Source organism: Papilio xuthus, unplaced genomic scaffold (genome assembly GCF_000836235.2).
Source record: "Papilio xuthus unplaced genomic scaffold, Pxut_1.1 DF825946.1, whole genome shotgun sequence".
Classification (NCBI taxonomy): domain Eukaryota; kingdom Metazoa; phylum Arthropoda; class Insecta; order Lepidoptera; family Papilionidae; genus Papilio; species Papilio xuthus.
This window is the reverse complement of record NW_013532703.1, coordinates 5,727,862-5,747,959: the sequence shown is the minus strand read 5'-3', so window position 1 is coordinate 5,747,959 and position 20,098 is coordinate 5,727,862. Positions and strand designations below refer to the sequence as shown.

General features: G+C 36.3%; 2 protein-coding genes across 4 annotated transcripts in view; both read left to right on the top strand.

Moving 5' to 3' along the window:
- The window catches only part of LOC106124294 (uncharacterized), a 45,921-nt gene extending 28,105 nt beyond the window's left edge, over positions 1 to 17,816 (top strand). The window contains exons 6-20 of one of the 3 annotated variants that reach the window (XM_013320792.1): positions 197 to 237; positions 2,826 to 2,878; positions 3,086 to 3,352; positions 6,354 to 6,511; positions 6,683 to 6,969; positions 11,560 to 11,723; positions 12,348 to 12,426; positions 12,553 to 12,810; positions 13,205 to 13,257; positions 13,475 to 13,789; positions 14,369 to 14,526; positions 14,779 to 15,065; positions 15,257 to 15,420; positions 15,792 to 15,870; positions 15,997 to 17,816. In XM_013320792.1, coding sequence (XP_013176246.1) covers positions 197 to 237; positions 2,826 to 2,878; positions 3,086 to 3,352; positions 6,354 to 6,511; positions 6,683 to 6,969; positions 11,560 to 11,723; positions 12,348 to 12,426; positions 12,553 to 12,810; positions 13,205 to 13,257; positions 13,475 to 13,789; positions 14,369 to 14,526; positions 14,779 to 15,065; positions 15,257 to 15,420; positions 15,792 to 15,870; positions 15,997 to 16,922 — 3,289 coding nt within the window. In that variant the 3' untranslated portion in view covers positions 16,923 to 17,816. Of the gene's footprint in view, positions 1 to 196; positions 1,930 to 2,825; positions 2,879 to 3,085; positions 3,353 to 6,353; positions 6,512 to 6,682; positions 6,970 to 11,559; positions 11,724 to 12,347; positions 12,427 to 12,552; positions 12,811 to 13,204; positions 13,258 to 13,474; positions 13,790 to 14,368; positions 14,527 to 14,778; positions 15,066 to 15,256; positions 15,421 to 15,791; positions 15,871 to 15,996 lie in introns of all 3 variants that reach the window. The other 2 variants (XM_013320790.1, XM_013320791.1) reach the window with 2 other exon arrangements.
- Positions 17,817 to 18,493: 677 nt separating this feature from the next.
- LOC106123861 (serine/arginine repetitive matrix protein 1-like) lies at positions 18,494 to 19,891 on the top strand. Its single transcript, XM_013320270.1, has 2 exons — positions 18,494 to 19,540; positions 19,702 to 19,891. The coding sequence occupies exons 1-2, from the start codon at positions 18,969 to 18,971 to the stop codon at positions 19,889 to 19,891; spliced, it is 762 nt and encodes a 253-aa protein (XP_013175724.1). The 5' UTR covers positions 18,494 to 18,968.
- Positions 19,892 to 20,098: the final 207 nt, after the last annotated feature.

Genomic DNA, 20,098 nt, shown 5'->3' with positions numbered 1-20,098 from the left:
TAGATTTTATTAAATTATTTGTAAAGAGTTTATTACCATTTGGAATCACATTTTTTCTGGTACGCATAATCTTATTAAGAATTGAAAGAGATATCATGAGTACATTTTCTAATAATTATTTACTTTACAGCTTATTGGGTTTACAGATAATAAAAGTATACAAAATTAGTGTTAATATTTAATTTTATTTTTGCAGGAACCCAAAAACAACACCTCCTACTTTTGGAACAACCCCAGGTCAGGGTGTGCAAATCACACCGGGTTATAACCAAGTGCCACAATTTGGTCAAGGGCAATTCACTAAAGGTGGTGTGGGTCAATTCGGTCAGGGTGGTATTGGTCAAGTAACTCAAACCGGTATTGGACAATACGGTCAAACAGGTATAGGTCAAACTGGCCAGGGACAGATTGGCCAAACTGGGTTTGGGTTAATTGGTCAGGCTGGTATCGGTCAAACTGGTCAGGTTGGTGTTGGACAGAACGGTCAGGTCGGTGTTGGAGAGTACGGAAAAGCAGGTGTCGGCCTAGTCGGTCAAGCTGGATTTGGGCAGAGGGGCCAAGTCGGAGTAGGACAAGTAGGTTTCGGACAAAGAGGACAAGTTGGAGTTGGACAAAGAGGACAAGGTGGTATCGGCCAAATAGGACAAGTGGGAGTGGGACAAAGAGGACAAGTTGGAGTTGGGCAAGGAACTCAAGTTGGTATTGGCCAAAGAGGACAGGTGGGCATTGGACAAGTCGGACAAACTGGCATCGGCCAAGTTAGTCAAACTGGGACTGGATTAATTGGCCAAGCTGGCATTGGCCAAACAGGTCAAGTTGGAGTAGGACAAATTGGACAAGGGGGCTTTGGACAAAGAGGACAAGTTGGCATTGGACAAATTGGGCAAGGTGGCCTAGGGCAAAGAGGACAAGTTGGAGTAGGACAATTTGGACAAGGTGGCATTGGACAAAGGGGACAAGTTGGAGTTGGACAATTTGGACAAGGCGGCATTGGACAAAGAGGACAAGTTGGAGTAGGACAAATTGGACAAAGAGGACAAGTTGGAGTAAGCCAAATTGGACAAAGAGGACAAGTTGGAGTAGGACAAATTGGACAAAACGGTATTGGACAAAGAGGACAAGTTGGAGGAGGACAAATTGGACAAAGCGGTATTGGACAAAGAGGACAAGTTGGAATTGGGCAAGTCGGACAAACTGGCATCGGGCAAGTTGGTATACAGGGTATCGGACAAGTTGGCCAAGCCGGTATTGGCCAGAGGGAACAAGTCGGCATCGGACAAAGAGGTCAAGTTGGCTTTGGACAAGGAACTCAAATTGGAGTTGGACAAAGAGGCCAAACAGGTGTTGGAGTTATTGGTCAAGCTGGTATTGGGCAAACTGGACAAGTTGGACTTGGACAAATAGGACAACGTGGTCAAGGCGAAATAGGCCAAGTTGGAGTTGGTCAAATCGGAATTGGACAAAACGGTCAAGTTGGTATTGATCAATTAGGCCAAGGCAGTGTTGGACAAATTGGTCAAACTGGAATTGGTCAAATCGGCCAAACAGGCGTTGGACAAATCGGCCAAACTGGTGTTGGACAGATTGGTAATGTTGGAGTGGGCCAAGTTGGTCAATATGGAGTAGGACAAAGGGGCCAAGTTGGTATAGGGCAAAGAGGACAAGTCGGCATTGGTCAAGCTGGTTTCGGTTTAGCTGGACAGACTGGCGTAGGTCAAACTAACGTTGGTCAATATGGGCAAGCTGGAATTGGACAAGGCGGCCAAGGTGGTGTAGGTCAATACGGCCAGGCTGAAACTGGCCAATATACTGAAAATGGTATTGGACAATACACACAAAATGGTGTAGGCCAATACACTCAGAATGGATTAGGACAATATACACAAACTGGAGTCGGACAATACAGTCAACGACAAATCATTGGTCAAGGTAATCCTTACTAACCGATTACAACTATAATCTGATGAAAATGCTAATAGATTCTCATTTAAAAAAATGTATTTAACTGTATTTTATACACAATATTAGTTTTATTATACTATATAACTTACTTATGTCATAAAAACCATCACAAGTCAAAGTATAAATCGTCGAAACAAATATTGTATTGCGTCAAGGGAATCGGGTTGCGCGTGCTTGTACGCACAAAGTTAAATCGTCGACGCGAATCGTCTATTCCTTCAGTACAAGCATAGTGACTTTTCTCACCACAATCTTGACAATCAGGTTGCGAGCGTCTGTCTCCGCCAATGCTTTGGGAACCTTTTCGACTTGTTTTGTTTTAATTCTTGGGATTCTATTAGCATTTCAACTGGGTTATACATAATTTTGTGATTAATAATTTAATTTGTGTTTTCGTGTTCATTATGTGTTGCATGCTTTGAATTATTAATTAAAATGTGTTCTAATCAACATTATCAAATTGATATTACAAAACGCTTTTTGTGTTTAACATAAGTGTGACTACTTAAAATAATACGTAACTTGTAACTATTAATATTTAATAATAACAAAAACATAGAATAAGTATTAGATGGTTTTAAAATCATTGACCTTACGTTCTGGAGAAAACATGATAAAACTGAACAAATGAACGAAAGATAATAACACAAATTGTGAAATGTCAATAATATTAATATAAAGCCTCAGAAATAGCTTAATACCAGTAAAAACAATTGCTTATTAGAATTTCAAAAATTATTGTATAAACATCGAACTTTTTATTTTACTCGAATTCATGTTCTCTCCATTGTGTAGATTAAATGATTTTTTAGAGCCTACATTCAATTAGATTTATTTATTTAATAGAATATTTATCACCACAGGACAAGGTGAGATCGGCATTGTTGGTCAAGGACTTGGAATCGAGCAGGGACAGGTAATTTTTTAAATACATAATAAAATAAGACGAAAAACTTCACAATACATATTATAAATTCTATTAATAATTCCTCAAAAGTGACAAAGAAAAACTCAAATAGAGTTACAAAACCGAGGAAAATATCCAATTTTAACAACAACAATTTCAAAACAAAACTTTGCGATATCTGGCTTTGTTTTTCAAAAATCTCGTTATCATTATCAGGGCAGTATCATAAGCCAAGGTAAAGGACAACGCAACAAATTCGGCCTGGTCTCCCAAGGCATCCAGCTTGAGACCGGACAAGGGCAATACACTGAGCAAGGAGTGGGCAAGACCGTTGTTCAGGGTGGAGGCGTGGGCATACTGCAAGGCGGCGGCGTGGGCATCCAACAAGGCGGCGGCTTGATAACTGAGAACGAGTATGGCGCCTCTACTAACAGGATTTACCTCCAGCGGTACGACGGTGCCGGACAGTGTGGTGTTAAACATGTAAGTATTATATTACTAATATTAAATCCTTGAAATCGAAAACACCGACCGAATATTGATTTCGGTCATAGATAGGGAGGAATTAATCAAATCAACTACGAGCGATGACATGAAACATCTATTAGCATTGAAAAACTCAATCTAATAGAAAAAGTTACGAAATAGTCGATTTCATCACGATATCAGAGGTTATGGTTCAAAGTCAATCCACGATAATTCTAAATTATTTTGACTTAAAATTCATATTTCATTATATTGTAAATACTAAAATATATGTTTAATAAATTACACTTAACCCTGTAAATGGAATGGCTAAGAAATGATAGCATTTTCTTCGTACCGACATAAACGCGCCTGTTGAAATTCCTGACAGTCAATTCTATATTAATTCAATTCCTCCCCACCGCTACGGACCGCAACCGTCAGAGCCAAAATGGCGATCATGAAATAGGCACAAAATAACACGGCTTATAACCTTGTCTATGTGTCAGTGGCAACGAACTATATATTATTGGGACTATCAAATAATTTGGGGGATGGAAGAAGACTTAATTAAAAAGAGATTGTCTACTGAGATGACAGAAGATAGATCGATATTGAAAAGTATGACAAAACCACATGAATTTATAATTTAAAAACGTCTAAACAATTCGAATATCTATTAAATTATTCAAACTTTCGTGAGACATTATACTAAACTGATATATAAAAACGGCTAAACACTCACGTATATTTTTCCGGTGGCGGCACCGACTAGTAGACCGAGTGAGCTGAGGGCCGCGTCCGCGAAATAATACCAGTACCACTCATCCTGAAGAAGGGCCCCCGATGGGCTCGAAACTAGTCGAACACACCACCGGACGAATATACGAGAGTGTTTAGCCGTGTTTATATATCAGTTTAATTCGAATATCTCTTTAGTTCTTAAAATCCGTTTAAAATGTCATAAACAAACAGCTCGATATGACAATATTAATATTGTACAAAATCTTGTTTGAAAAAAAAAGAAAAACAAGTTGTTAATTATTCTGAATTGTGTATAATGTATACAGAAGTTTGGCAAACTGCTCATAAATAATCATCGGTAGATATAATACGTGTAGATTTTAATCAATATTTAATTTCATTATGTAAATTAGGCATACGAATAGAGAAATATTTTACGACCAATAAAATTTATTTCCAAATAGGGATTTACAACTAAATATATCAAAAATATAACCAAAATCGAAACAACATTTTTTAACAATTACGTATCACTGTAAATCTAATTTTTCAAAACTTTTTAAAGTCTATGTTTGTTAGTATTTAGAAGTCTTTTTTCCCAGTTGAAGAAACATTGCAGTAAGATATTTTATACATTTATTTATCATATTTTTAATATAGTACATTTCATATCCAAAAAAATATATACAAAACATATTATATTAAAAATAGAACACCACCGGCTGCGAAAACCCATGACTCAAACAACCAGTGGTCAGTGCTACAGAGACAAGAACCTTCTCACGATGCGCGTGGTTTCTAGGATAAATGCCTTTTGTATCCAACTGTTGATCGAGAGCTTCTTGGGATGTAGTTAGATATATTTTTACGATAAATCAATGGTGATTGTTTAGGTTGTAATCTACAATTGTCTCTGTCAAATTGTAAATTGTCGCCTAAATAAGAATATAAAAATCCTTCCCTTGTGGTGTTAAAACAACCTACTTATTAGTGTAGTTGGATATTTTTCCACAATATACTGTCTCATCATCATCATCAGCTCACTATACGTCCCCACTGCAGGGCTCGGAGCCTACCCTAAGTTAAGGGTGATTAGACCATAGTCAACCACGCTGGCCAAGTGCAGGTTGGTTGACATCACATATCATTGAATTTCTTCTCAGATATGTGCAGGTTGCATCACGATGTTTTCCTTCACTGTAAGAACGTCGGATAAATGTACATATGTAAATCAGAAATCGAAAAACACATTGGTACATGGCGGGATTCGAACCCAGGACCTGCACTGCAAGTCAAGTGCTTCACCACTGAGCCACGGACGCTCCTTATATTTTTATATTCTTAAACAAGCTATAAAATATCATTAATTAAGATCAATGAACTAACGTAAAGTTTATTCACTTTAAAACAAGAAAATATGACATAAATTAATTATAAATGCTCTACATATACAGAAAATGTGTCAATTCCGTAAATAGCCGGCAATAAATTATACATGAATATATATTTAGCCGAAATCAAAAAGAAGAAGGTTATCAATACATCTGTATTTTTGTTACCGCGTAACTCCGCTCCTGGTGTTCCAATTTTGAATTTTTTTTAATCGTAAGGCAGTGCAAATGGGTCCCATTTTTTTTTACTGACTGGTAGTCTAGAAGATTTTATAATATTTGTGTAAAACATGTAAACCGATCTTACTAATATCATAAATGCCAAAGTTTAGATGGATGTTTGTTTGAAGGTATCTCCGAAACGGCTCAACAGATTTTGATGAAATTTTGCACAGATGTAGAACGTAACCTGGAAAAACATTTAGGCTACTCATTAAATGTTTTTTCACCTGGAATAGAATCGGTGTCAATTATTACTAACGTTCGAATTTAATATTTATAATCCTGTAGATTAATATTTTTAGAATAGGCGTAGTAAAGAAATAATTTATTAAATACATGTTGTTTTCCTAAACTTGTCTTAAATTTATTAAGATTAACATATTAACGTCATATCAATATGGTTTATTAAAAGTTGAATAATTAAGCCATATTAATATTTTTGTGAGTTACCAATGAGTGGAAAAACTTGTTCACATAAATTTTATTACCCCTAGACATCTGCAAAAATTAAAGCGAACCAAAAAGACATTGACAACTCGTACCAATAGATTTCTTTATCATATTAATTATAAATACCGAAAAACTATTGAACATATGTCTAAGCTCAAATAGCAAATGTTCAACTAGAAGATGCAACTAATTTATTTATTATATTTATCCAGGGCCAAAGACCATATGGAAACCACGACAACCTAGAGGTAGACTTCGCGGAGATCCCATGGCAGGCGATGGTGTTGCTGCAGTCCAACAAGAGTCTGCTCTGCGGCGGTGTTATCTCCAGACCTGACGTTGTGTTGACTTCTGCTTCTTGTGTTGATGGGTAAGGAGTGTTCTTTGTAATTAAACCAAAACTTTAAGGTTATGTTCAGGGTTCAAGTCGTAATGTAATGTTTATATTTATAGTAATTGCTCACCAAATACGTCTAACTTATCATTATTATTATTTAATTGTTAAATTTTTCCAGAAAATAAACAAAGATTTTTTTTCCAGATTGGACGCCAGGAACGTTCTAGTCAAAGGCGGCGAATGGAAGCTTGGAATCGACGATGAACCTCTACCTTTCCAGATCGTGCAAGTCAAAACGATCATTTTCCATCCAGGATACAGATCTGGCAGCCTTCAAGATGATGTAGCAATTCTTTACCTCAGTGAAAACCTACGGCTAGCGAACAACATTCAACCGATATGCATGCCTGATTCCTCAGACTCGATTAATGCTTTCTACAATGGAGGTGGACAATGTATTGTCACTGGATGGGGCAAGATAGTATTGCAAGGTAAGTTTTATAATCTGTTCGTTTACCGTCGTCAACGACCTAAGCCACTTTATTAGAAATTGACTAATTGATGGCCACAAGTTAGCTCTTATAACATTTTTAACAAAATCAATGACTGTCAAAGAAAAAATTAAACCAAGAAGTTACTCAACAAGGAGAAACACAAATTGGCGGCAATGCAAACTGTCAATGTAATAAAATAAACAAGATCTGTATAACGAAGTGTCAAATATGCGAGTCTCCTAATTGTATTGCGTACAAAAGTTTCACTGTTGTTCAGTTGCGTGTAGATAAAAGTTTGCGAAATTTTATTTAGCGTATAACAAATACGATAGGAAGTTAATCTTAACATTTTTGCGAACAACAATTCAAACATTGTCAGCTATAACAGGGCTGTTTAAATGAATACGATGTATATTTAAAAATTCCATTCATTTTTTAAATAACGTTTCATGGCCGTTGTACTTTTGACTTTTTGAATATTTGTTTTACGTTTATAAACTATAGTTTTATATAATTTTTCAATGAACAATCGACATCTATAACCGTGACCCAGACAAGATATTCGTTAAATGCCAACCTGACCCCGGAATCGAAGTCTTTATGTAATAATGAATCCAACGAATTTTTATATTGATACACGTAGTCCAGGGTAAGAGGTCTGGTTCTAGACTAAAATTCAGGGTGCAAGACTAGTCGTAAGCCATAGAGTAAGTATAATCGTAGAAACGGGTTTGTACGGGCTGATTACTAAGACGTGATAACTTTTTAAAAATTCCCCCTTAATAGAGACCAAAGAGGTTTACATGTAGGTAAAGCCATTATCGATTTTTAAAAAAATCTTTGAAGTGAGATTAAAGACGATGTGCATCGTAAACCGGTTGAATTAATAAAACACCGATTGGGCCGGCGAAAACTCGTAAACACAAGATATGGAAAAAGGAAAGTGTACGCGTAAGTGTTCGCCATTTTGGGGTCATTGTCGGAGCGGTAGCGATAGCATGAAAAAAGCGAAGCAATTAAATAATTTCAGGAAGGTTTCTGGAATTTTATAACTGCTTGGATTTAACTATTAATAACCTAAATTACTATCCAGTATATTTTACCACAATTATTATCTTAATTAAATAAATTCAGGTAGAAACCTTTGAGTCATCGAAAGTTTTAAGTGTTCAAGAATGTAACTTTTATTATTAAAGTTTTATATTCAAACGTTCAAATACTTTTCCAACGAATAAATTCTTCGTAATAACAATCAACCGGTCTCGCAAAACCAGTCATAAGCGTTTCTAATTGATCTAGCGTTTACATACAAAATTGTTAATTTTAACAACACACAAAAAATTATGCGGAAAATATTAATTTTTTGAATAAAAAAAAACGTTGCCCACAATCTTATTTCCTGGTGCATTTAAAATTTTAACTGTATTTAATGTAAAAAGCAAATAACCTCAAAATTTAGTTACGTCAATTACTACGTTGTTGCTATATCTTACTTCTTACTTATATTATAAATGCGAATGTGTGGATGGATGGATGGATGGATGTTTTTTTAAGGGATCTCCAGAACGGCTGAACGTGTCTCGATAAAATTTGGCATACATATAGAACATATAGGCTACTTATTATGTTTTTTTTAATTCCGCGCGGACGGAGCCGCGGGTCACCACTAGTTAATAATATTTAAGGTAAATATAACTTCAAGAGCCTCCGATAAACATTCCTTTGTTAACAAATTGTATTTGTTCTGTCATATATAATACCTAACATTGAATTATAATTATTTGACCTATCCATACAAGGCGGCCATCTTGAATTATTATTTTGGCACCACAAGGTCAATTTAATCTTTTATTTTCGTTAAAGAATAGATAAATCAAAAAGACTAAGGTATATTTAAATGTATACAAAATTAAAAATAATAGTTATAATTTAAATTTGCAGGATGTTTACGATAAATGTTAAACACTTAAGAAAAGGAAAAAGACGTCTTTTTTCTAAAATAATGCTCAAATACTTGTTAAATAAACTCTCTAAATTAACATATTCTTATCTTTTGATTTTATATTTCATAAAATGTTAAATGTAAAACTGCTTTATGATAATTTCTACCCGGATACAAAGAAGTTTGCTCATAGACTGTTTGTCATAAGCATACAAGATTCAAACTCAGTAAATCAAACGATCTTTGACGATGAGTTGAATAGAAAAAAAATGACGTAAATGCGTAATATTTACGAGTAACCGGTCATTGTCAACTCGCGCATTTTCAAGGTTAGAAAATTTAATTATTAATTGACGTCTGGTTTTGGAATATAACATGAAAAGTTTATGTCTCTAATATACAACAAAATCGAATTAAATTACGAGGGTATTAGACTCAGAGTTTTTAATTGATCACTAAGACACCGTTTAGCGTAAACTTAAATATAAGAATACTATATTAAAAGACTGTTTGAATAACTATTAAATGACGGTGAAGGCGGTGAATAACGAACATAATACCTTATTCAAACTTTCGTGAGACATTATATTAAACTGATATAAAAACGGCTAAAACTAGTCGGTGCGGCCACCGGATGAATATACGTGAGTGTTTAGCCGTTTTTATATCAGTTTATAATATCTTAGTTTAAAAAATAAGAGTTATAGAAAATAATTTAAAAAAAATGGCAACTTTCTTTGCTGACAGTACCGCAAACGAGTTTGTTATCCCGGCGTTGACCGCTGCACACCAATCACCCACTGTCAAACTGTCCGTCTGTCCGTGTAACATCACGTGTGTGTTACGCAATATTGTCAGTAATGTTTAACCGACTTTTGAACTAGGTTACTGTGGTCACTTCTAAGTGTTGCTTATGTAAATACTAGCCGTTGCACCCGACTCCGTCCGCGCGGAATTAAAAAAACTAATTAGTAGCCTAATATTATGAATGCGAGTAGTGGGTTGTTTGTTTGATAGAAGATATGTCCAGAACGGTTCCACGGGTGGAGGCGCAGACGACAATTAGTCTAGAAATAAATATTTTTCAATGAATAAGTCACATTTTTTCATACAATCGACCTTAAGCATAAAAAATGTCGTACCAATGTGGGAATTACTAAGAAAACATTGCCGCGGTATGTGTGGTCCTTCACGAAACATGAACTAACGTAAACAAGAACAAATTATGTGTATTTATAGAACTACTAGTTGTCGCACGCGACTCCGCCCGAGCGACATTAAAAACTTAATTAGTATTCTATGTGGTCTTCCAGACTATGTTCTACATGGCCTTTCAGCGGTATCCATGCATTAAATTATTCAAACTTTCGTGAGACATTATACTAAACTGATATAAAAACGGCTAAACACTCACGTATATTCGTCCTGAGGCGGCACCAGATGAATATACGTGAGTGTTTAGCCGTTTTTATATCATATCAGTTTGGTATCCATGCAGGTGATCTGGAGATATACCTTCTAACAAACATCTATCCATCTAAACATTCGCATTTATAATATTAGTAAGATTACGATGTAGCACCGGTTTGTGGAATGTATTGGAATCATTAGATTCGTATGAGTTTTTTTGACCGTGAGTTTACGCTAGCGAAATACTCGGACGATTTTTTTTTTCATAAATTCCAAAACCAATTTACATATCCTAAATATTTTATGGTCAACGTAGCTTTAAAATAAATATTCTAAGTTAAGGTTTTCCCGAACTGCCGTGCTAGCCTGCGATGTACTCTTATGTTAATTTGCTCAAAACCAGTTGTCTTTAAAGCATTTTAATAGTTTTTTATAAGGTCAAAGTTATAATAGAATTTAGCCGACACAATTATATGCTAAGAGCGTCGGTGGCTCAAGGGTCATTTGACTTGCAATCTGCAGGTCCTGGGTTCGAATCCCGCCATGCACCAATGTGTTTTTCCATTTCCGATTTACATATCCGACGTTCTTACGGTGAAGGAAAACATCGTGATGCAACCTGCACATATCTGAGAAGAAATTCAAAGATGTGTGTGAAGTCAACCAACCCGCACTTAGCCAGCGTGGTTGACAATGGCCTAATCACCCTTAGCTTAGGGTAGGCTCCGAGCCCCTCGGTGGGGACTTATAGTGAGCTGATGATGAATTATATGCTAATTAATATGAGACGGAATACCTAAAGCGTGCAATAGCCCGTCTAGGAACCTTATCAATCATTTTGACTCCTAGTTCTATACACGTATTAAAATATCTTTTATACTAGACTAACTTTGGAAAACAATGTATTTCGCGCATACAAATGTCAGTTCCACTGCAATCGCCTGACGACAAAACTGATTTTATCAAGTTTTTTTAAGAAAATAAATAGTCGCCAGTCGCAGTTCGTTATCGGATCATTAATAAAAGGTAGCCTATAATATGCTTACGTGTATCAACTACCTTGTTTAATCCCGTCGAAATTAGTCCAACTGTTTTGGACATTACGCAAGACAAACGCGGACAAATATTTAACTATTGGTTTTTCGTCATCAGCAGCGTAAATACGACATAAGTTCGTTTATTTTGATATAATTATAGACGTCCAATCTTTTATTTTTTTTCCTTATTATTTCCAGCTCACCTGGAAGGCAGTATCATGCACAGTGTGAACGTATCACTCATTCAGCCTAACGAGTGTGAAAGTAGATTGCAACAGAACTACCCTCACTTACTGGACAACTACGACCGCGACAGCTGCGCCTGCGGACAGCCTACTAATCCATTGAACAACATCTGCAAGGTGAGTGGATCATCACCAACCTGGCCTTATCCCACCCTACAGAGTTTCGACACAGTATGGACTACTCATCCATACTTCTCTATCAGCCGCCTTATCTGAATCCACCCCCTTCTTACACATATCCTCTATCACACACTCCATCCATACTTCCTGCAAGATGAGTGGATACAACACGAAGTTATTACACCTACAAACAAAAGAAATTAAACATGTTTATAGTTATTTTAGAGCGTCGGTGGCTCAGTGGTCAAGCACTTGACTTGCAATCTGCAGGTCCTGGGTTCGAATCCCGACATGTACCAATGTGTTATTCGATTTCCGATTTACATATGTACATTTATCCGACGTTCTTACGGTGAAGGAATACATCGTGGTGCAACCTGCAAATATCTGAGAAGAAATTCAAATATATGTGTGAAGTCAACCCGCACTTGGCCAGCGTGGTTTACTATGGTCTGTTCACCCTTAACTTAGGATAGGCTCCGACCCCTTGGTGGGGACGTATAGTGAGCTGATGATGATAGTTATTTTAATGGAATTTTCGGAGGAATGATGTGTAATTGTTTCTTAGTTTAGGGTAGCATTTGAATAGTGTAAGTATAACATTTTAATTATTATTTGCAGGTTGACATCGGCAGCGCCCTCGCGTGCACAACTGGTGATGGTTACTACGTGATGCAGGGTATCTACTCATGGGACTCAGGTGAGGATCCATCACGTATACAGCAATAGCAAGAACTACAATTTGCAACTAACTATCGGCTTCATTTGTTATCCCAAACTTCGATAGCAACGATATGCATTTTATAACGCAAATTGTAATTTCCAGGTTGTCAGGTCGGCAACCAATTGGCAGCATTCTACAAATTCGACATTGAATGGTACGAGTGGGCCATCGGACTAACAGAGAGCGTTCGCTACTCCCAGTACGGTGTCGGTACCAAGGTCACACAGACTAAGTACACAGGACAAGTGACCTCCGGTACCAAGGGCATCCAGTACAACAACGGATTTAAGGGAACCATCACTAATGGCGTCAAGGGCATCGGACAGGGCACACAAATCGGTGTTTCACAAGGCGTTACAGGTAAAGCCGAATTCAGTGCAGAACAGACCCATTTTTCGTGTTCATTACGTGTTGCATACGTTAATTTACAATGCTCGGCATAAAATCAATTTTTTCGCTACTTAATTATTGTAAAATTGTGTAATTTTGATGAACCAGATACAAGAAAATAAAGGAATCAACTGATTTTATATTTTAGAAAACATAAGAATGAGAAAAGAACTGTGCAAACTCATATAAATTATGCTACATTAACAGTTGCTTATTAAGCTATCAGAAATCATAAAATATTGTATAAAGTCAGTATTCTTTATTGAATTCAAATTCATATTCTCTCCATTACGTTGGTTACATGTAGTTTTAGAGCCTACATTCACTTGCATATATTATTTTAATATATTTATTGTCACCACAGGACAAGGTGAGATCGGCATTGTTGGTCAAGGACTTGGAATCGAGCAGGGACAGGTAATTTAATTCTACTTAATAGAGTAAGAAGAAAATCTTCAAAAAATATATTACAAAATCTATTAATGTCTCAAACGTAAAAGAGTAAAAATACAGAAGTGCTCAAAAAGTTTCAAAATATGAAAATATAGACAAACTACCAAATTTTACAAATCAAAAAAAACTTTGTTTGGCCTCCGGTATAATTTTTTCTCAAAAATTTTATTATCATTCTCAGGGCACTATTATAAGCCAAGGCAAAGGTCAACGCAACAAATACGGCCTGGTCTCACAAGGTACCATTGTTGAGAACGGACAAGGGCAATACACTGAGCAAGGAGTGGGCAAGACCGTTGTTCAGGGTGGAGGCGTGGGCATAGTTCAAGGCGGCGGCGTGGGCATCCAACAAGGAGGCGGTGTGGGCATACTGCAAGGCGGCGGCGTGGGCATCCAACAGGGCGGCGGCTTGATAGCTGAAAACGAGTATGGCGCCTCTACTAACAGGATTTACCTCCAGCGGTACGACGGTGCCGGACAGTGTGGTGTTAAACATGTAAGTATTATAATAAAGACATTATTATAGATTGATTCATTATTAAATAACGTTACTAGTTTTAAGCTGTGTATAATTAATATTCAATCCTTTAGATTGATTAGAAAATAATTGAATAATAAATGCAATAAAAATGGTACAAGACTGAATATTGATTTCGGTCATAGATAGGGAGGAATTAATCAAATCAACTACAAGCGATGACAAGAAACATCTAATAGCATTGAAAAACTCAATCTAATAGAAAAAGTTACGAAATAGTCGAATGATTTCATCACGATATTACAGGTTATGGTTCAAAGTCAATCCGTGAATATTGAATTCTAAACTATTTTCACTTAAAATTGACATTTGACTATATTTGAATTTGAAATATCAGTATAGGGGATACTCAAATATTGTTGTATAATATATTTTTATACTGTGTTAATAAGTATAGGTAATAAGAAAGGTGCTCAATTAAAAATGTCCCATTTGTTATTGAGGCTATCAAACTGTAAGGTAACAACAGGCTGCTAGGCTCACATAGCAAAGGCTCAAGTAGAAGATGCAACGAATGTATTTATTATATTTATCCAGGGCCAAAGACCATACGGAAACCACGACAACCTAGAGGTAGACTTCGCAGAGATCCCCTGGCAGGCAATGGTACTGCTGCAGTCCAACAAGAGTCTGCTCTGCGGCGGTGTTATCTCCAGACCTGACGTTGTGTTGACTTCTGCTTCTTGTGTTGATGGGTAAGGGGTTTTCGTTATAATTAAATCAACATTTGATCATGATGTTTATGTTTATGACTTTATGATCTAAGGTAAACGCAGCTAAAGAATTATTTAGTTATTTCAGTGTTAGATACTTGACGTGCAATAATAATTATGCAATATTTAATTTTGTTTCTGAGGATGCCGATAAGATTAAAAACTTCTATAGCAACATTTCATACCACATAAATTATTTTGAAATGAAAATAAACAAATATTTTTTTTTCCCAGATTGGACGCCAGGAACGTTCTAGTCAAAGGCGGCGAATGGAAGCTTGGAATCGACGATGAACCTCTACCTTTCCAGATCGTTCAAGTCAAAACGATCATTTTCCATCCAGGATACAGATCTGGCAGCCTTCAAGATGATGTAGCTATTCTTTACCTCAGTGAAAACCTACGGCTAGCGAACAACATTCAACCGATATGCATGCCTGATTCCTCAGACTCGATTAATGCTTTCTACAATGGAGGTGGACAATGTATTGTCACTGGATGGGGCAAGATAGTATTGCAAGGTAAGTTTAATAACATATGTTATAATTTTGTTGCTGTTAAGTGATAATATAAGTATCCAATCTTTAAAAATTCCATAACTGATACCCATAACTTAGCCCTCTGAGTACAGGTTTTTAGTTTTTTTGTATTAAGAATAGTGTTTTCTTTGTTTTCTTTTTCTTATTAATATATTTGTTATTATTATTTCCAGCTCACCTGGCAGGCAGTATCATGCACAGCGTGAATGTATCACTTATCCAGCCTGACGAATGTGAAAGTAGATTGCAACAGAACTACCCTCACTTGCTGGACAACTACGACCGCGACAGCTGCGCCTGCGGACAGCCCACTAATCCATTGAACAACATCTGCAAGGTAAGGATAAAACACGAAGAAACTGGCAGCATTCCCCCTTTGAATTGCTAGACTAATTCTTTGTCTGTGGTTGTTGCCAGCTCTTTGGTCTCCTGTGATTTCGACTAACAATTTTTTCTATAACCCCACGCAATGGGACAAAATCATATTCTGAGCCTAGACCCCTGTATTTGTATGTTTTAGCCGCTTCACAAGCCGCACCGGCTCTATTGTTGGTCCCATGTAGACATATATTTAATTTAAATGGTATCTTCCGATAGTAAATAATGTCATTAAATTTAATTCATAATTCCTACTTCTCTATTATGTATTTAGTAGTTTAATAGTGTAGCATTTGAACAGTGTAAATATATTTTAATGGTTATTTGCAGGTGGACATCGGCAGCGCCCTCGCGTGCACAACTGGTGATGGTTACTACGTGATGCAGGGTATCTACTCATGGGACTCAGGTGAGGATCCATCACATATACAGCAATAGCAAGAACTACAATTTGCAACTAACTATCGGCTTCATTTGTTATCCCAAACTTCGATAGCAACGATATGCATTTTATAACGCAAATTGTAATTTCCAGGTTGTCAGGTCGGTAATCAATTGGCAGCATTCTACAAATTCGACATTGAATGGTACGAGTGGGCCATCGGACTAACAGAGAGCGTTCGCTACTCCCAGTACGGTATCGGTACAAAGGTCACACAGACTAAGTACACAGGACAAGTGACCTCCGGCACCAAGGGCATCCAGTACAACAACGGATTTAAGGGAACCATCACTAACGGCGTCAAAGGCATCGGACAGGGCACACAAATCGGTGTTTCACAAGGTACAGGACAGACCCAATTCAGTACCAGTCAAACTAAATACGGTACAGACCAAACCCAATTTGGTATCGCTAAGACTCAATTCGACATCGGGCAAATCGGCGTAAATCACAAGGAAGTTAGTGCTGAAGAATTCGCCAAACTCTTCGGGCAGGGCCAATTGACCACCAACTTTAGTAACTTCGGCAAATTTGACCAAGGCAGCACTGGCTTCAATTCGGGAGGGTTGAATCTCGGCACCGAGATAAAGGGACCAATTTCCAACACCTTCAGCGCGACATACTCAGAGAAGAAGTATTACCAATCCGAACCGAAAATAATCACATATACGACCAAACCCGAAATCGTCACCTATACGACGAAACCCGAAATCGTTACCTTTACGACCAAACCCGAAATCTTTACATACACAACTAAACCCAAAATAGTTACATATACAACCAAACCTAAAATTATAACTTACACGACCAAACCTAAAATCATTACTTACACAACCAAACCTAAGATCGTGACTTATACGACCAAACCTCAATTTATCACTTACGAAACATCTGGCAGTGGTACAAACCCGCAATACATCGCTCCAGGTGTCACTTTCAACCCATCATTCTCCCAAGTGGTCGGTGCGCAGCACAAACACAACGCCGAATGCAAATGCTTAGAAAACGGCAAGAAATAAAACGACCAAATTTAATCGCCTTGAAAAATATTGGTAACAAAATGGACTTAACGTGCCATATAAAACAACATCTCATATTTCATAACAATTAAAATATAAATCGACAAAAAACAGTACAAATTTTACTCCAGTTCCTAAAAATGTTACCATATTTTTAATGCTGGTCACACTAATTTCGGAACCTGTGAGGTAAAAACTGAACTTTTTTGTAATTTTTATTTATAAATATTAAAATGTGTAAATAGGTAGGATTTATTTAATTTGTACAATCTGGTTCATACATTATTGGCATTTTTACATGTTTTTTTTTACAGAATGACTTTTTAATAATTAAAACTGCCAGTTTATTTTTTTACCAGTGTAGTACGATATGTATTCTTTGTTATTGAACTTTTTTGTAACCAAAATAAATGGAAATGTTTTTTCTTGATTCAAATGAAATTAGACTTTTGACCATTTTGGTTACAATAGACACCAACATGGTCGACTCTCTAATACGATTGGTCATAGTTTTAAAAGTGTTAATGTAAGTTTTTTATATGCATTATAGTATCGTATATATGACTATCGTATATATGCGTATGATAAATATCAATATGATACATATGTTATAGTCAAACAAGGATATCTGTTCCGGTGACAGGGGCGCTGCTATCGCGTTTAGTTCTGTCACAAAATATATAAAACCTATTTAGGCACAATGTCATAAAATAAAAAAAATAATGCTACAGCACAAAAACAATCTTGTTATACTTCTTGATATTGACAGAGTGACGCTAGTGAGCAGTCATAATTTTGACTTATGCCCACTGTTTCAGATATCCTTGTCGGTCTATAATTCTAATTGTTGTAATTAGGATTAATCGATTGAAATAAAACGACTTTTTATTAGTACTTTGTATTATTTCTTTACCGTCAAACACGTTGGGCAACCAAGTTTATAAAAAAGTTTCGATAATAAGGTTGGATATCCACTGAAAACAAATTCATACAAATAACTTTGTACAATAGAAAAACTGAGTTGCCAGATTTGGCTTTTTTGGAAAGTTTTTTTTTTATTCAGACAAATAGTTTAGAAGATAACAAACACTTAGGGGAACCGAAAAATCCATTTGTCTTCCTAATAGAGAGGGTGGTTAACTTTGGACTTTATTTCCATACCACAGTAAAATGTGAAGTCGGATAGTTATTTTAAAAAAGCGCCATCTATTAGAAATATCTTGAACCTTGAAAAAAAAGTTCTAAATAGGCAGCTAGATGTCTCTATAACAAAATCTGTAAAATTTAATTTTCTATTCCGTTCTTCCGTTCAAAATTACTAACTTTACCAAAATGGCTGACTTTAAAGATTGTAGTGAAATGTGAAATCAATGGAAATATAACAAATATGATGTAATCAATTTTTATTAGCAATTAGCTTTTTATTTTTTCAAGAACTCCTTAGCGAACATATAAAAATCTAAAAATAAAACATAAAAATATTGTTTGACAAATTGACGGTAAAAAAATATGACATTTTCCATTTTATTTTGACTTTAGACTGCTTTAAAATCTTCTTGTCAATATTTAAAACCGATTTTTCATCTAAATATTGACAAGAAGATATACAAAAAAACTCAAATTATTTTTAATTATACATATATTTTTCCTAATTTATGTGACAAAATCAAAATCGTAAGTTGACTACAATTTAAAATGTAAATAAAGTAATGTTCATTAGGTCTAGTCAATTTGGGCAGATCAACAGGATACGTTCAAATCTTTGCTAAAATGACTACTGCATAACAACATTCTGTACTTTCATGAAAGAACGGTCTCTATTCTATCAGGTAAAATTTAATCAATCAAGATGTATCGATTGGTACATAAAACAAACTCATACTAACACCTCGCAGTATCAGGCATAATGTGACTTAGGTATTCTTCCGTCATTTTCTTATAAATCTTAGTTTTATTTCTAAAAAATCTGAATAATATTGAAATATTATTATATAAAAATCATACTCGCTATGCAAACATTTAAAATAAATTGACAATTATTGAAAAATGGCTGGATATCGATGGGTCGAACTACCACAAACACTAGAAACAAGATCCACGATAAGGCGTAGCTCTATTCATCGCAAATCACGCAGCTCTAATCGACGCAGTCCTGAACGACGTAATACTAGACAGCGCAGCAGTGAATTTCGCAAACTTAATCAACACAGCCCTGAACAGATCTATTCTAGTCAGCGTAGCATTGAACAGAACAATCCTAGACGACGCAGTTCTATTCGGCGTAGCTCTGACCAGCGCAGCCCTGATCGTAGTCGTAGACGGCGTAGATCTAGCCGGCGCAAATCTAAGCAACTGGGCCCTGGCCAGCGTAGACTTGATCAGAGTAACCACAAACGGCGCAGCCGTAATCTGGAGAGTCCTGTTCTATTTGGCTGTAGACGCAGCTCAAGTCGACGTAGTGATCAAATCCCAGGCCGACTCAGCCCTGATCAGAACAGCACAGGTAGACGCAGCCCTGAACGGCGCAGCTCAGCTCGACGTATCTCCAGTCAGCGCATCCCTGGTCAAAACAGCCCTGGTCGGTACAGTCCTAGTCGGCGCATCTCTGGTTCTGACAGGTCAGTAGCTAATTATAGTTTGACTTTAAGGAGAATTTTGACTTGTGATGTTGCATTCGATTCGTATTCATTATCTGGAGAAGTTTAGGTTAAAGAGCTCTAACACTAGGTTCTTGTTTATTTTTTAATAAGTGTTACTTTAAATAGGTAATTTTTTTAAGGTTCCACACGGCATTCGACGATATGCGTGCTAACATGCAAATGTTCCTTGACCGAATGGACTTTTGCAATTGCCCGACTGGCTCTAAAGATAAATTAGCAAAGGTGGAGAAAGGTCTACGGGTGTGGGTGAGTTACCAAATATTTCTCTTCCTCTGCATTCTAATGCCTAAATATCGATTCAAGAAATAACCTTTAAAACTTCACTCCCTTTATCTTTGTATTTTCAAACAAGGTTATTAAATGGAAATAAACGTACAAACACACAAAGTAAACGGTCTAGATTAGATTAATATCTCAATGGTATTGTTTTGATGTCGTGCTTGTTTGTTTTGATGATCAGTTTTGTTACGTCTGTACGCGTTTATCTATTTACATTATTCTTATACAATTATACTT

Coding starts and splice junctions, on each gene's coding strand:
- LOC106123861 (XM_013320270.1), top strand. CDS start 18,969: ATGGCTGGATATCGATGGGTCGAACTACCACAAACACTAGAAACAAGA. Junction 19,541..19,701: donor CGCATCTCTGGTTCTGACAG/GTCAGTAGCTAA, acceptor AATTTTTTTAAG/GTTCCACACGGCATTCGACG.